General features: G+C 49.8%; 1 protein-coding gene across 1 annotated transcript; it reads left to right on the forward strand.

The window, feature by feature from the left end:
* Positions 1-6855: 6855 nt before the first annotated feature.
* On the forward strand, positions 6856-16033 carry TOP1MT (DNA topoisomerase I mitochondrial). Its single transcript, XM_081996931.1, has 12 exons — positions 6856-6936; positions 7717-7839; positions 8353-8540; positions 9281-9425; positions 10280-10423; positions 10935-11120; positions 11752-11820; positions 12882-12996; positions 13484-13611; positions 14267-14361; positions 15279-15428; positions 15860-16033. The coding sequence occupies exons 1-12, from the start codon at positions 6871-6873 to the stop codon at positions 15960-15962; spliced, it is 1512 nt and encodes a 503-aa protein (XP_081853057.1). The 5' UTR covers positions 6856-6870; the 3' UTR covers positions 15963-16033.
* The last annotated feature ends 393 nt before the right edge of the window (positions 16034-16426 follow it).

Raw genomic sequence — 16426 nt, forward strand, 5'->3', positions numbered from 1 at the left:
CTTTAGGATAGTCAATTGCCTTTCCCAGCTTCAACCTTTCTTCCCTTCTGGCTTCTTCCCAAAGGTCCCAAAGCCAAGCGATCGTGTTGCTGGTGGGGCTGCATCCCTGTCTGGAGAGCCTGGGGCTTTGGAGATGGACAAGGGTGTCACCACCGTGAGGGAGGGTGAGGAGAAGGAGCTGGACCCCCTTGTCCCACAGCAGCAAGGGCATGCCCAAGACTCAAAAAGGAAAAGAGAGAAGAAGCAAGAACAAAGGAAGCAGCAGAAAAAGGGGTTGCTGAGAAAAGGAGGGAGCAAGAAGGATGAATTTGAGGAAAGCCCCAGGGATGTGATGGAGGGCATCGAGGAGCAGGAGGAAGGTGCTAATGGGGGCAGGAATTGGGCAGGGATACAGGGCAGAGCCAAGCGAGGGAGCAGCAGCACCCAGGGATGGGGTGGTGGGAGGCAAAAGCAGGAGAAGGGGAAAGCAGAGAAGCGCAAGAAGGTGAGAATAGAGGGGGTGGAGAAGATGGGGAAGAAGAAAATAAAGAAGAGGAAAATGTTTGAAGAGGAGGAAAAGCTGGAGAAGACAGATGAGGAAGGAGAGAAAGGAGTGGGAGAGGGACTGGAGGAGAGAGACAGGGTGGGAAAGGAAAGTGAAGATGGAAAAGGAATAAAGGAGGAGGAAGAGAAGGTGCATGAGAAAGGGGATGAAGGATCAGGAGAGACCCAGAATGCAGAGCTTGGGCAGGAGGTGGAGGAGGCAGGGAAGGGAGATGTGCCAGGGAAAGAGAAAAAGCGGAAAATCAAAGAGAAAAAGCCAAAGGAGGGAACAAAAGAGAAGGGGAAGAAGAGTGAAGAGGAGGAGACCCTGGGGAAAACTCGGAAAAGGAAATCTAAGGAAGAAGGAGAAGAAAAGAACAACAAAAAGACTAAAAAGGAGGAGAAAGAGGAAGAGAAGAAAGAGGCAGAAAAAAAGTGGAAGTGGTGAGTGTCCTGTGTGCCTTTGGCCTGTGAGCAGGTCTAACACTGATGCAATTGGGGTTTTAGCTTTATTTCTTAGGGTAGAACTGTGAAAATTCTTTCTTTTATTACTATTTGTAACTGCTCTGCTGTATCTTCTTCATCCTTGAACTCGGCACTCTTGGCAGGAGGAAGGGGGTGAGAGATAACAGGAGGTCCTGAATACAAAATAGTATTTGTGTAACAGTGTTGGGTATTTTTAATCTTATAGCAGTACGTACAATATATATATTCCTTCTGAAATGGCTTTGCTGGTGCCCAGCCAGGAAAGGGTGATGCTCGTGGCTGGTGGAAGGAGATGATCCCCGCAACCCCCTGTAATCAAGCAGCTTCCAAGACAGCGGGACTCGTATCAGGGAGTTGCAGAAGATATAAAGGGGCTTCATTTCCATGTGCGCCCTGGCTTTTGCAGCAGTTTTTGGATGACCCACTCAAGGTTTTTGACAGGAGAGCTTTGGGAAAGGGTGTATGAGCAAGGCTGACAGATGCTGTATTTATTTTTGGGGTGGCAGGGAGCGGTGGCTTTAGCTGCTTGGTGTCACTCTCTCGCGGAGCACCCCAATATCTGGGGCAGAGAAGAAGCATTTAGGGGGCTGGATGCTTTGGACTTGTTGCAAAGCCAGGCTGTGGGGAGCTGCTAGGGTGTTATCCCAGACACCCATGTATGCCTGGACCTTTGGGACAGCTCTTGTGGGGCACAGGGTGGCACAAAAAGTGGGATTATGCATTTTTTTTTTTTTGCTAAGTAATGCCTTGTTTGGGGGAGTGGGGGGGACTGGAGACTGGCACGAAGATGAGAGGCCGGTTTGGAACATCAGCTCTATTTGTAGCAATTTTTGCCCCGAAACACGTGCGGGACTACATTTCCCATAAGGCTGCACTGCCTTGGCACGTGGGGAGCACCACAACCTGGCTTGGACACAGCGGTGGCTTCTCATGGCAATGCCTTGGGCACCACCACCACCTCCATGTCCTGGTGGGTAGCAGGGTGACCTGGGCAGGATGTGTGGAGTGAGCTGGGCATCCTCCAGCCTCTCCGTCTCTCCGGCTGGTCAGCGGGATGTACCGGCATTTCGCCTCCTCGCTGCTTGGCTGCAGGGTCTGTCACCCCTGGCTCGCCCCCGCTTGCCTCCGGCCGGGTTCGGGGGGCTGCGGTAGGTGAGTGCAGGCAATGGGGCATCGCGTGGGTTTGGGAGGAAAGACAGAGCCCCTGCAGCACCCTGCGGATCAGCCTGGCGGCTGCCTGTCTCTGCGAGGCTTTCAGCCAAGTTTTCTGTAGCTTGCTGATTTTTCTTTTAATATCTTCTTTTTAATACCTGTTCCTGGCACAACGCACCTTTTGATGAGATTGATTTATTCCACCCCGCTTCCCGTGGGGAGGAGAAAGGTCAGAAATACTTCCGGGGCATTGCTGAGCAAGAAACATGGGAGTTTTGCTTCCCAGGGGTGGAATCTCGCTGTGTTTTCCCAGCAATCTTTGTTTTCCCGGAGACGCTGGGGTTAACAGGCAAGTGACCGGCTGGCGATGAGCCGCAGAGCGCAGATCTCTTGCCTGTCCCACGCACTGCTGCTGGCAAACACTCCTCCAGTTGGCTTCTTGTGCCCCTGACCTGGCTTATTTTTTTTAATGTTATTCCTCTGCTCTTCAGGGTGGGTGCTTTCATTATTTTTTTCTTTTTTAAATTTTAATTATTTTTTTTTAAATCGTAATTTCTCAGCTAAGACTTGTGGTGACTTTAAAATCCTAATTGCTCTGCAGGGAGGAGAGGTGCTTTAAGATTTTATTTGCATGAAGGTCGTAGGTATAAGCAGCATGGGGTGGTGGTCTCCTAGCTACGAATGTGGTGTGGTTTACTCCGCTGGAATATGCACATGAACTGTTTTTGTGTACTTTTTTTTTTTTTTAAATAAGTGAGGTCTGGGGAGGAAAGTGGGGAGTGTTTTAGTCCTCGCAGCCTCTTTGGTGTGACCTGAGTGACCTTTGTGGCTCAGCGGTGGGATCTCTGTGCCTCTCCCCGTGGATTTGGCTGACCCATCCACCCTTTTGCTCTCCCCCTGCGTCCCTGCACCGAGTGCCTCCCCTTCCTCAAAACACCTTTCCCCGCGTTGTATTGCAGTCTTCCTTGTTTGAAAGCATGGGGAAACTGAGGCAGTTAGCAGAGACAACAGGATCTCACCCAGGTTTTGTGGCAACCCTTGCTCATAGAGCATTTTCCTGGTGTGACCTTGAGACCAGGTCCCAGACCACAGGATGGGGATGCTCTCACAGGTCCTTCTGCATCTGTCTCAGGTGGGAAGAGGAGAAGAAAGAAGATGGGGTAAAGTGGACACAGCTGGAGCACCGAGGACCCTACTTTGCCCCCCTCTACGAGCCACTGCCTGATGATGTGCAGTTTTATTATGATGGTACGTCCATTTTGCGATGGGACCTGAGGCATGTGGAGTTGTCCTCTGCTCGGTCAAAGAGTCGTTATCTTCTCTTGTATGTGTGGGGGAAGTATTGCAAACCACAAATTATTAAAGGGCCTGAATATCCCACTGGATAAAGCTTGAACCGTGGGTTAAAGCTGGAGGGTTTTGCGTGGTAGGAGCTATGGGGTTATTGGGGAGCTAATGAGGCCCTGATGGTTGCAGGGTGCTTCATGCATCCCCTCTATGCAGAGCACGCTGGGACAGGGTGAGAGCTCCTGCATGGCTGCCTGCAGCTGGTTTTAGGGTGCTGTAATGGAAGCATGTGTGGATCTGGGACTTGCACCTCTGCTCAGTCTCTCTTGGCTACAGGACATGCAGTGGTGGACCTGGACCCTAAGTTTCTTGAGGGAAAGCAATGCATCTTGATGTTGTTGCCTGAAGTCCTTGTGTACATCTTGTCAAGATGAACTGGAGAAAAAAGAACAATTTTTTTTCATTAAGATGTCTTTTGGGTTTGACCTTTGAGTCAGAGAAACATAGAATGGTTTGGGTTGGAAGGGACCTTAAAGATCATCTAGTTCCAACCCGTCTACTATGAGCAGGGACACCTTCCACTAGACCAGGTTGCTCAGAGGCCCATCCAGCCTGGCCTTGAATGCTTCCAGGGATGGGCCATCTGCAACTTCTTTGGGCAATCTGTTCTAGTGCCTCACCACCTTCGTTGTGAAGAATTTCTTCCTTATATCTAACCTAAGTTTACCCTCTTTGAGTTTAAAGCTGTTACCCCTTGTCTTATCACTACATGCCCTTGTAAAAAGTCCATCTCCAGCTTTCTTGTAGGCCCCCTTCAGGTACTGGAAGGCTGCTATGAGGTCTTCCTGGAGCCTTCTCTTCTCCAGGCTGAACAACCCCATCTATCTTAGCCTGTCCTCATAGGAGAGGTGCTCCAGCCCTCTGATCCATCTTCACGGCCATCCTCTGGACTCGCTCCAACAAGTCCATGTCCTTATGCTGGGGGGCTCAGAGCTGAACGCAGTATTCCAGGTGGAGTCTTGCAAGAGTGGAGCAGAGGGGCAGAATCCCCTCCCTCGCCCTGCTGGCCACACGGCTTTGAGTGCAGCCCAGGACACGTTTGGCCTTTTGGGTTATATGCGCACATTGCCGGCTCATGTCCAGCTTTTCATCCCCCAGTACCCCCAAGTCCTTCTCAGGACTGCTCTCAATCCAGTCTCTGCCCAGCCTGTATTTGTGCTTGGGATTGCCCTGACCCATGTGCAGGACCTTTTACTTGGCCTTATCGAACTTCATGAGGTTTGCATGGGCCCACCCCTCAAGCCTGTCCAGGTTTCTCTAGATGGCATCCTTTCCCTCCAGTGGGAGTGCATCGCACAGGTGGATGTTGTTGGCAGACTTGCTGAGGTTGCACTCTATCCCACTGCCCATCTTGCCAACAAAGATTTTAAGCAGCGCCGGTCCCAATACCAACCCCTGAGGAACATCATTGGTCTCCACCTGGATATCGAGCTGTTGACCACAGCTCTTTGAGTGTGACCAGCCAATTCTGTATCCACTGAGTGGTCCATCCATCAAATCCATGTCTCTCCATTTTAAAGACAAGGATGCTGTGTGGGACAGCATCAAATACTTTGCACAAGTCCAGGTAGTTGTTAGTTGTCAGTCGCTCTTCCCTTACTCACCAATGTTGTCATAGAAAGCCACCAAATTTGTCAGGTCAGCTCCTGCATGGTTTCCCAGAAAAATGTGATTTTTTTTTTTTTTTTTTTTTTTCTTTTGAGAGCTGCAGTTTGCCTTTCCCGTGGCCACAGTGGCTGACACATCGCTTGCCCTCCAAGACATTGCAGGGTTTGTCTGGGCTGCTCAGGACTCCTGGTCATGGTTCCTGATGTTGTCCCCAGGGCCACTGTGCATTACCTTGGAGCAACTCAGTGCATTAGTGAAGGGGCTGAAAGATTGGCAGGACAGATCCAGGTCTCTGCTGTTGTCCTTGGCTTCCCAACATGCCTGCTGGGTTGCCCTATTGTTCTTGCTCTTGGCTCCATCCCTGAACTGTTGGCTCCATCCCTGAACTGTTTTCTGACAGATCAAGGGAAAGGAGGCAAGAAAGACCTTGGGATTTGACCAAAGGATGCTGGAGATGAGAGGAGACTGCACTCCCATGGGGTTTTGGTTCTCCTCAGCCCCCTCACTGGGACTTCCTATACCTTGTGGGGTTTTTACAGGAGGGAAAAAGGCCAATATGGGGAAATGAGGTCTGGCAACGCTGTCACCAGAGGGCACTGCTGGGACATAGATGGGGCTGTTGGAGACTTTTTTTTTTTTTTTTGGTCAATAAGGAGAAACCCTGGCAGCTGTATGTAGTCCTGCATAGAGTTTAGACCTTGTCTGTGGCCTCTGACCTGTTGGAGACCCATCTGTGTTATGTCCATTTGGGCTGATGGCTTTGGCATGGAATCTTGGGCGACATAGCTTGTTTGCTAAAATGCATCACCGTTGCTGGATGAAAACGTGTTTGTGCCCAGGCAACAGCCCTGAATAGGGAGGGACCATAGCTGAGCTGGTATGTGTAGGTTGTCATGGGGCAGTTATGAGGCTGTGACCCACCATGTCCTCTAGTTCAGGTGGAGATCAGGAGCCTCAAAAACCAGAGTGTCTGGCACAGGTAAGATTGAACCATCCCCTGGGAGTCCACAGGATTCTCTCCCTGCGGCTTGCCTAGAAAAGCTATTTCAAAGTATTGGTTTCTTAGGAAGAGCAAAGATGTTCCTTGGATTCATTAGACTTCACTGCTCTAGCCAAAGAGCTCAGGAGAGTATGGTGGCTTTGCCATCTCCAAGAAACGATCCAAGATCTACTTTACAGCCATGAGAGGCTCTTGCATCCGTATCTTGCACAAATCTCAGCTTTGAGCTTCCCATGATTTTTCCATCTGTGTGGGAAGGTATTTGATGAAACCTCTCCAAGTGGGATCCTGGCTATTCAGCATGGTCCTGGAAGTGAACATGGTCAGAGAGCAAACCTTTCTGTGTTATCCTATGGAACTGTTCATTTGGGTCTCGTCATGGTGTGGTGGCTGCTGAAAGCCCTGTGGCTCAGCGACTTTAACAGAAATCAGGATTTCCACTCTCTTGGAAAAGAAAATGAAGCGTGTGATTGCAGATGGGCTGCGGCAGCATCCCACTGTGCCAAGTGCTCTAGGTATTGATCCGTGGATGGGGCTGTATCTGGTGCGGGGAGGTGCTGAAGTCTTGCCAGTGTCAGTTCTCACCCCTTGTCCCTGTTTTGGCACTGTGGTGAGCATGGGGACTCACTGAACAGCTGCCTGGGACTGTGGGGTTGGGCTGTCCCCATAGCTGACTCTAAAGGTCCTCTCCCTTCCTAGGCAAACCCCTAAAGCTGAGCCTGGCCACGGAGGAAATTGCCACCTTCTATGCCAAAATGCTTGATCATGAATACACAACCAAGGAGATCTTCCAGAACAACTTCTTCAATGACTGGAGGAAGGTACCTTCGCTGTGAGGGCTTCCTTGCTGTCTGTGCTCCCCTTTAAACCTGCCATCCCCAGGCAGACTCTAGGCTGCAGTGTGGGATAGAGGGGATGAGGGGGGTTTGTGGCTTATTTCTTTATTTATAATCATATAATTATGATAATTCTAAATTATATGATCTATTTCCTTGCTTCTTGTGGGTTTGGGCTGGGGCTTGCTCTCTGCAGCATCCTTGAGGGCTTCATGTTGGCACTTGTGGTCCCTCTGAGTTTTAGTGATGCTATTTAAAAGAGCAGGTGCTGGGTCTTGCAAACAGCTTCACAAACATTTTTGTGCATGTGTCCTTCTGAAGGATTAACCTCATGGTCCCACAACACCACAGCTCAGTCCCCAAATAAAAGCAAGACCCCTACTATGGCATGTTTACATGTCCCCAGATACCTTCTGTGCTGCTTCTGCAGTGCCTGCAGGCTGCTTGCCGTCACGCTTGGGGACCGCTTGTTTCCACAGCAGAGGTTAGAAGTTGCTACACCCCGGAGCTGGTTGTATTTTGCTTCTCTGTGGGTGCAGGCTCAGGTGTACAGAGGCAACCTGGTCTCCTGCCATGGCAGCTTTGTCTGTCCTCGGGTGGATGTGGCTAGGATAGCTGGGGTGGCTGCTTCCTTCCCATTTTCCTGAAGAAATGGCATGTGGGTCTCTTATTTCCTTTTCTGTGAAGGAGAGGCATAAGCAGCAGCTCTGTGTAGAGTTGGCTTTGCCTCCTGGCTTTACCCAGCCCCTCTCATATCTTGCTCAGGAGATGACCTCGAAGGAGCAGAATATAATCAAGGACCTGGACAAGTGTGACTTCAGGGAGATCCACAAGTACTTTGTGGACAAAAGTGAGGCACGGAAAGCACTCTCCAAAGAGGAGAAGCAGGTGAGGACTGTTTCCTATGACATCTGAGACTAGCTGATATGTTTTGGGACCAGCTTGGGGTATTTTGGCTCCTGCTTGTCTCCTTTCCTGGTGTTATGTCCAATGGGACCTCATTGGCCTTTGGACCAGCTCTGTCTCCATGACCATCACACCTCTCTTCACTAAGTTTATCTGCAGATGCTGCATCTTTAATGGCTTTTCAGGGTACGAGTCATCCTTGGACCATGGTTTGGGGTCCTGCCCTATCCAGAGGATGAGGGACCTACGGGGCTGGTGGCACACAGACTTCTTCCATCAGCATATCATGCTGGGACAGAATCACTGTGAGGATTTGCAAAGTGGGTGGAGAGAGCGAGTGGACTTGGACTCATGCGCACCTCTTCCTCCAACCCTTTGAGTTCTGCCTTTCCAGCCTTGCTTTCTCTAGGGAAAGGAGGGTAGCGATAGGCAGGTACGAGTCATGGGATTTTGGTTTCATCTTGTGGGATGATGGTGGCATGTTGCTCATTTCAGAAACTGAAGGAGGAGGCGGATAAGATCCAGGAGGAGTATGGGTACTGCATCCTTGATGGGCACCGGGAGAAGATAGGCAACTTTAAAACTGAGCCACCGGGGCTTTTCCGTGGCCGTGGTGACCACCCCAAAATGGGCATGCTGAAGAAGAGGATCATGCCAGAAGATGTTGTCATCAACTGCAGCAAGTGAGTTGCCAGGGGAAGAGCTGAGCTTGTAGGGCTGCTTTTAGGACTGGGGTAAACAGCACACCTCCTCTGCCTGGAGCTGCCGTGGGGTTTTGCTGTTTCCTACAATCACGGCTTTGCACACCCTGAGGCTTGAACTCATTGGAGCCGTTCTGACACTTCCTGGTCACCTCCAGATGTCTGCTCTGCAGTTAGGTCTGACTTTTAGTTTCTCTGTGGATGTACAGTGGCTGGGAAGCTGGTCATCAGCTCCCATCTCCCACTGGTGCCCACATTGTTCACTTGACATGAACTGCAAACACTGCAGTGCTCCTATGGCCCCTTTGAAGAAGAGACAACTCTGTACTCCTTCTCCTGTGCTCTTCTTCCAAACAATCCATTTCCCCTCATTTTATGGATCCTTCATGATGTCTGGAAGCATCAGGATATTGGAGAGAGGAAAAGCAGTAATTGGGTTAAGAGTGTTTGCCCTCTAAGTTACGTGAGTTGGATTGGTTTTAAACCACCCATATGAAGCCCTTGTGGGCTTGATTCAAAACACTCCCCACCAGCCCAGCAAGTTCTCCTGTTTATCCAAACGATAAAGACCTGATCACGTGGTGGTGCAATTTTGGGCGGGATGTATGTTTTCTGTAAGAAATGCTACAGTGTAGTGACCGTCCTTGGCTCACTGTGAAGAAGCAGATGAGTTGACCTTTCTTCTTCATGGGCTGAGGGATGTAACCCTGCTCTGCCTGCAGGGACTCCAAGATCCCTGAGCCACCAGAAGGGCACAAATGGAAGGAGGTGCGCTTTGACAACACAGTTACCTGGCTGGCCTCCTGGACGGAAAACATCCAGAACACTTTGAAGTACATCATGCTGAACCCCAGCTCCAAGCTGAAGGTTGGTGTGATGCTGCTGTTCAGGCAGAGCTGTTGCATGTTGGGTCAACGGCTTTTTGCCAGGTGGAAAGATCAGGGGAAAGCAGAGATGTGGCACGTCAACAGAAATGGACTTCTTCCCCCTCCCTGCAAAAAAGGGGGTAAACTAAATTAATTGGCATGCCATTGGGTGGTAAGGGGAAAAGGGCAGAGATGATTGGTCATCGAGTCTACTCCAGGGGATGGATTGTTGCTGGCAGAGCCATCCCTGTGCCGTGCTGCTCACGTTTCCAGGGAAGGCTTCTGAAAGCCAGACCAGGGCTGAGAGGGTCCACAGGGACCAGAGTCTAGGGGGTTGAATTAATTTAAGCCAGTAAACGGGGTAGGGGGAGGTGGGATCACCATCTGTAGTGCCATGGGAGTGCATGAACACTATGGGGAGGGAAAAGTGATTTAAAGTTATTTCCAGTTCTCAAAGCAGGTAAGAACATTGCGTGCAAGTTGGGCACAACTGAGCAAGTGCATTGTCATTCCACGTTGGTGGTGTCCAAGCAGCAGCGACCATGGCCATGCAGTGCTTGACCACTAGGCTTCTCACTTGCTGTGTGCTGGCTGCTAGCTGGTGGAGGACATTTCCAGACTATGAGGAGCTCAGACTTGGCCGGGATCCCAGGTCCAGAACAGCCAGCAGAGGGCACATAAACCTAAGACAAGATGTTTCTGCTCTGATTTTTCCATTTCATGGATTTTTCTCAAGAAAATGATGGGGTTTTAGCAGTGTTTAGATGTTGGAGGTGTTCCCAGAACAGGTTTTGACTGATAGCGGTGGAAGCAACATGGGGCACTGGGTGGAAATGTCTCAGCCTCTCTTTCCAGGGGGAGAAGGACTGGCAGAAGTATGAGGTAGCCCGGCGCTTAAAGGATATTGTCCACAAAATCCGTGCTCAGTACAGAGCCGATTGGAAGTCCAAGGAGATGAAGAAGCGGCAAAGAGCAGTGGCCCTCTACTTCATTGATAAGGTATCTGCAGCTTCACCTTGGCCTCCAGGTCTCCCATCCATGTGGAGGTTGGGATTTAACTTACCTGATCCACCCCATCCTGCCCTGTAGTGCTTTTTGGTGTCTGCTCTCTAGCCAGGGTTGCTCCACATGAGGAATCTGGCAGTGATCATGAAGGGTGGTGACTCCTACTACCTGCTGATGCTTATGTGAGGATGCAGTTGTGTGGCAGTGCAGGGGCTGTACTGTCCTTCCTGGACTTTACCTGCATGATGGCAAAGGCCCCACTGGAGAGCTGGATAACTTTCTTCTGGGGGGATATTATAAGATTTCTTGGAGCAGGGAAATAATCTGCTGGAGGCAATCACTGCTTGGTTTCCACCAGGGTCCCAGCAGCATTTAGTTGAGGCACTGTCCTCAGAAAGCTTGCTCTTTTTTTTTTTAGTTTTGCCTCCTGGTGTCCACATCCACTTTGACCTTGGAAAGGGGAACTGTGGTGGGCTGGGGTGGATGACTTCTTGTCTCCTTCCAGCTGGCCCTGAGAGCTGGCAATGAGAAGGAGGAAGGGGAGACTGCAGACACAGTTGGCTGCTGCTCCCTGCGTGTGGAGCACATCAAGCTGCACCCTGAGCTGGATGGGCAGGAGCATGTGGTGGAGTTCGACTTCCTTGGGAAAGACTCAATCCGTTACTACAACAAAGTGTCCGTGGAGAAGCTGGTGAGTGAGGCAGAAATGGAGGCAGCGGCTGGCGTGGCAATTTAGTGCAGGGTTAGCTGGGTGGCTTGGTTCACTCAGGGGTCATCAGTCCCCAATCTGCATTGGAAACCCATTGCAAAGATGCCTCCTGTGCTTTAACACCACCGTGGCAGCATGTGTGTGAGACGCAATGGTGCTGGGTGACAAGGACACACACATGCTAACCCTGGCCTGGAGAAGGGGAAGAAGCTTTGGGATAGGTCTTTTGAGGCTATTCTAGCCTGTGAATCGTGAGAGAAGTCCTGCCTCCTGCTGGAGCATCCTCAGTTGACTAGTGGGCATTAGGACTTGAACTGTCCTCATTAATATTTTATTTTTTGCTTTGCCCATGGGATAGATGATTTTAACGGTGTTTGTGGGGAAACAAATCTTAGCGATAGCAGAGATAGGGGGAAACAGCCTGTGGTACCAGTGGCCTTGAAGTCCCAGTGGCAGCCTTTGAAGTTGAGAAGGCTGGTGGTGTGGTAGGATGTGTACTACATGAGTCTGAATCAGAGCCTATCTGGATGAGGAGGCAAGTGGAGATGAGGGAGATGTCTGGGAGCAATTTGCTCCTTGTCCCTGATAAGGGCCATCTTTTCCTCCTCTTTAGGTATTCAAGAACCTGGAGCTGTTCATGAAGAACAAGGACCCAGCAGATGACCTCTTTGACAGGCTCAATGTGAGTTGTCACCTCTAAGCTTTTGAAACAGCGCTGGTGGCCCAGAGGGAGTAGAAGCTAACCCATGACACCCCTGTGCAGCCTGCAGGCTCCCAGGCTGTGGTGCTGCATCAGTGTCATCCCTTACCCTGGCTCTAACTATCTCCCCTCCAGAGACAGCACTGTAATGGTTTGAACACCCTGTTGGGATGCTGTGATCCCCCACTCCCCCACCGCCTCACTCTTTTTCTGCACTGGTAGCATCTCTGCTTCTCTGAATGCAGGCTTGGCTGCCTGCCTGCACCCATGAGGTAACCCATGGCTTTCTGCTCCTTCCCTCCTCTAACTCATATGCTTGGGCTTTTTTTTCGCCTGGGAAGGCCTGCCCACACACGCATTGCTTGGGGCATTGTTGGAGGTGTCAAACCTCAGCCGTTTGATGCTTTCATACCTTTCTGGGACTTGGCAGAAGTGTGAGAAGCTTCTGGAGCACAGGGATGCTGGAGAGATGTGCTGCAGCCTTCCCTCTCGAGCTACTCCCCTGCAAAAACCTCTTCTTCCTCAGTATAGGATATGGGGTGCTGCCACCCATGCTCCCCCTCTGCCTGCATCCCCTACAAAGCCACTTGCTCATCTTTCCTCTGAAGAGGCTGCTCCTCTCTAGTTATATAGGATTTATCTGTGATGGCTTTCTTGGTACAAGTAAGGCTTCCTCCAAACCCCAGTTGACTCTTCTTAGCACCTTCTGTTTCCAGTCCAGCTGCAGCCCCAGGTGCTCTGTAGAACAGAGATATCAGATGTGTTGTACACGAGATGTGAGATGTGTCCTCTTGGGCATAGACGGGCAGAAACTGTTGATTTCTAGAGGAACTTTGTGGGTTTAGATGGAATTTGTGCCAGTTTTTGATAGATGAGACCCTAAGCCAACAAGTAGATCTGCAAGGTACAGAAGACTTAATGCCTAATTTGGTTGCCTACACAGAAGATGATTGTCTGAAAAGCAAGTGCTTTATTGTCCTGGCTTCTGCTTGTTCTTTTCCTTCCTCCCCCACCTCCGCTTTGTCCTATCTTTCTTCCTTCAGACATCCATCTTGAACAGACACCTCCAGAGTCTGATGGATGGTTTGAGTGCCAAAGTGTTCAGGACCTACAATGCCTCCATCACCCTGCAGGAGCAGCTCAAGGCACTCACTAACTGTGAGTTACTAACAGTGTTCATGGTATCACTGGCTGTATTGTGCAGCCACTGGGCTCAGCGATGTCAACCCATTGCCTTGGGGTCCCTAGAACTGCCTGCTCTTCCTTGGCAGGTGAGGCACCACTTTGTGGAGTGGTATGTATCTTATGGGAGCATGCAGAAGGTTAGGAACCATGCCAAGAGAGAAATAGTTACCTGTCCAGCGATAGTCTGGCTAACTGATAGCCAAGATGGGAGTATTTTTTCTCCCTCCTTCCTTGCATTTCTGGTTGGTTGCATTATTTTTGCCTGCCTTAGATACACGAGTGATGAGGCAAAGTATCAGATTCAATGATGCTCAAGTGTTCTTCACCAGTTTCCACAACTAGCTTTGCTCTCCCCTGAGGAAGGATGGGAAAGGCAAACAACTTGCTGTTGTTCTGGTCTGTTCCTTGCCTTCCCCAATGCTCAGAAAGGAGACAGAGCGATGCTTCCATTTATTTGCAGCTGAAGACAATGTTGCAGGAAAACTCCTCTCCTATAACAGAGCTAACCGAGCCGTGGCCATCCTGTGCAACCATCAGAGGTCTACACCAAAAACCTTTGAGAAGTCAATGCAAAACCTCCAGACCAAGGTGGGACAGACCAAAATGAAAGCCCCAGATCTGAACTTACCTCTGATCTTTTTTCTTTGGTGGGAGGGATGGGGAGAAGGCCTATGAATAACCTGATGCCTCAAGAGATCATGCTGAACAAGCATGGCAGGGAATGAACCAGGAACAGTGGCTTTTTTAGTCAGTGCAGAGATATCAGCAATCCAGGTGTGGAGGGAGAATGGGATAAACTCAAATGCTGGATGAAGCATACTTGACACAGAATTTGTTTGGTTGTTTTTTTTATCACTTGGTATCTTCAAACCAAGCTGGGTACCTCTTGTAATGGCACAGCTTCAACACAGTTGGCTTGGGACCAGGGGAAATTGGTTTTCCTGTCTGGCTGTTTGCAGGAGAACCAGCTGAAATTTCATGGGTCTACTACAGAAATAGCTCAAACTACCACTTTTTAATTGTCCTCAGCTTTTGTTCACACTCTACTGGTGAGTGAGGATCTCTTTCAAGTTGCTAAGAAACACTTAAGTTCCAGCAAATGCTGCAAGGGCAAGTTGTTGGCTCTGAAGTAGGGCTGGTGAGAAAGTGAGGAGCAATGTGTCAAAGGAAAGGGAAAGAAGGAGGTGGCTGAAACCTCTAGGGAGGACAGGAGCATGGGTTTGCTTTGTATTTACCTTCACAGATCGATGCCAAGAAGCAACAGGTGGAGGAAGCCCAGCAAGAGCTGAAAAAAGCCAAAGCTGAATTCAAAGATACAAAAGATGCCAAAGCAGAAGCGTGAGTGACTCTTCCTTACAGCCCTCTTTTGCAGAGGGCCTATGTATGGGGATGGTGTGGTCCAAGACCCTACGTGTGGCTCGTCAGCGCTGACATGCTGCTGTTGGGTACTGAGTGCCTTCCATGGCAGCCTGGCAGATGGGTGGAGGTCTTGTGGGTGGTTCCTTGTAACAGCAGGATTGCAAATTGCTCCTTCAGGGAGATTTCTTTGTGATAGGGCACACCTCGCTGAGTACTGAGACTTCAACCCAAGCTGGTGGCTTGCAATTATCCTATAAATGCCATGGTGCAAAGGATGCCGAGCTGGGGATACACAGACTGACCTTGATGCATGATTTTCTTGTGGGACACCTGAGTGGTGGATTGTGGCCTATCTGATCTCTGCAGTAGTCGTTGCATGGGGTCTGTTCAAATTTGCTCCCAGAGCCCAGATGTGACTTGCTGCCCAGAGACAGGAGGAGGCTGGAGGAGAGAAATGAGGCTTGTATTTTACATTGTATTCTGAGTTTTCTTGTTTTCTACTTATGCCCTGTGTTGGTGAGATGTGACCAGATTGTCAGAGATGGTCATTGCTCATGGAGCCTGGATTTGAGGGAGATGGGCTTTGCTGGATGCTTGCTTCTGTGCTTGCCCAACCTTGGTGGTAATAACATTTTTATAAAAATGTCTTATTGGGTCAAAGTATGAGAAATACGTTAGTGCTGAAAGGCATCTTTGACTCTACCATTCTGGAGTACTTCTAGGCTCAGGCCTTACAGGACTTAAGGTGAGTGTAGAGACTACTCAGAATCGAAGCTCATTGGCTTCCCATCATGCTCCCAGGCAACAGCGGACCAGGAAAACTGCTCTGTATTTCACCTCTGCTGCTTCTTCTCTCCTTTAAGATGTTATCTGTGTTGCTCTTCCTCTGCCCTCAGCAACGTGGAGAAGAAAAAGAAGCTGTTGAAGAGGCTGGAAGAGCAGCTGGCCAAGTTGAATGTCCAGGCCACAGACAAGGAGGAGAACAAGCAGATCGCTCTGGGCACATCCAAGCTGAATTACCTGGACCCCAGGATTACCATAGCTTGGTAAGTCTTGTGCATGCTATGGGGCAGATATTCCTCTAGAGATGTGCAGATCACCTAGGACTGTCTGGGGAAGGGGATAAACACATGCCTGAGCCTTTGAGGGAAAGGAATAAACTTTTTCTGGCTAGGGAGACCTGCTTGGGCAAGTGGTTGCCCTGGAGGTGTTGGGGGCAGGTGAGCAAAGTCCAGAGCTGATACTTCCCTTGCTGCAAACGACTGCTTGCAGGGTGTCCCTTCTGAGGTTAGGGCAAGGAGGGGTCATTTTGTGCCACTACCAATAAAGATGTGCAAAGGTAATTTCTTAAGGAGCTTGGGGCTAAGGAGTTTGTTATGGGTAAACGATTCTGCACCCCGAGCAGAAAGTACCTCCTGCGGTGGGAGCAGAGCGAGACGGGCAGCACGCCCCCACTTCTGTCTTGTGGTCTGTACAGGTGCAAGAAGTTCGGCGTGCCCATCGAGAAGATCTACAACAAGACGCAGAGGGAGAAGTTTGCCTGGGCGATCGACATGGCCGATGAGGACTTTGAATTCTGAGACAGTGCCTTTCATGTTACGTCACGCTCATTCGGTGCTGTTGGAAAGCTTTTTTTTTTTCCAAGTGCTGCTGCCGCACTTTTTGCAGGGGTGGGGCTGGGGGGTTTGTCTAATGAAAGAGTTTGATATGGGAATTTTGTGCCTTTTTTGTATACAAAAGAAAACACACGGTTTCTAGTTGAAACGGGTATTGCTGACTTGTGACACTCATCCTGACTGCAGTGACTTTGATGTGAACTTTTAATTCCTCTTCAGAGTTGCCAAGTGTTTTGGATCTTTTCTTTCCTCCTCCGGAGTCTGAGAAGAAGATTGAATGAGAGTCTTAATTGTGCTGATCAACAAGATTAGATCTAATCCTATCTCCTTGATGTAGTGGAGCTGTGCTGCCCTTTTCAGACTCTCTGAATTGGCTCGACAGGTAAACACAAGGCAGTGACAGCACTGAAACAGGCAGCTGTGGTATA

Source organism: Phaethon aethereus (genome assembly GCF_964289735.1).
Source record: "Phaethon aethereus genome assembly, chromosome: 2".
In the NCBI taxonomy this organism is placed as follows: domain Eukaryota; kingdom Metazoa; phylum Chordata; class Aves; order Phaethontiformes; family Phaethontidae; genus Phaethon; species Phaethon aethereus.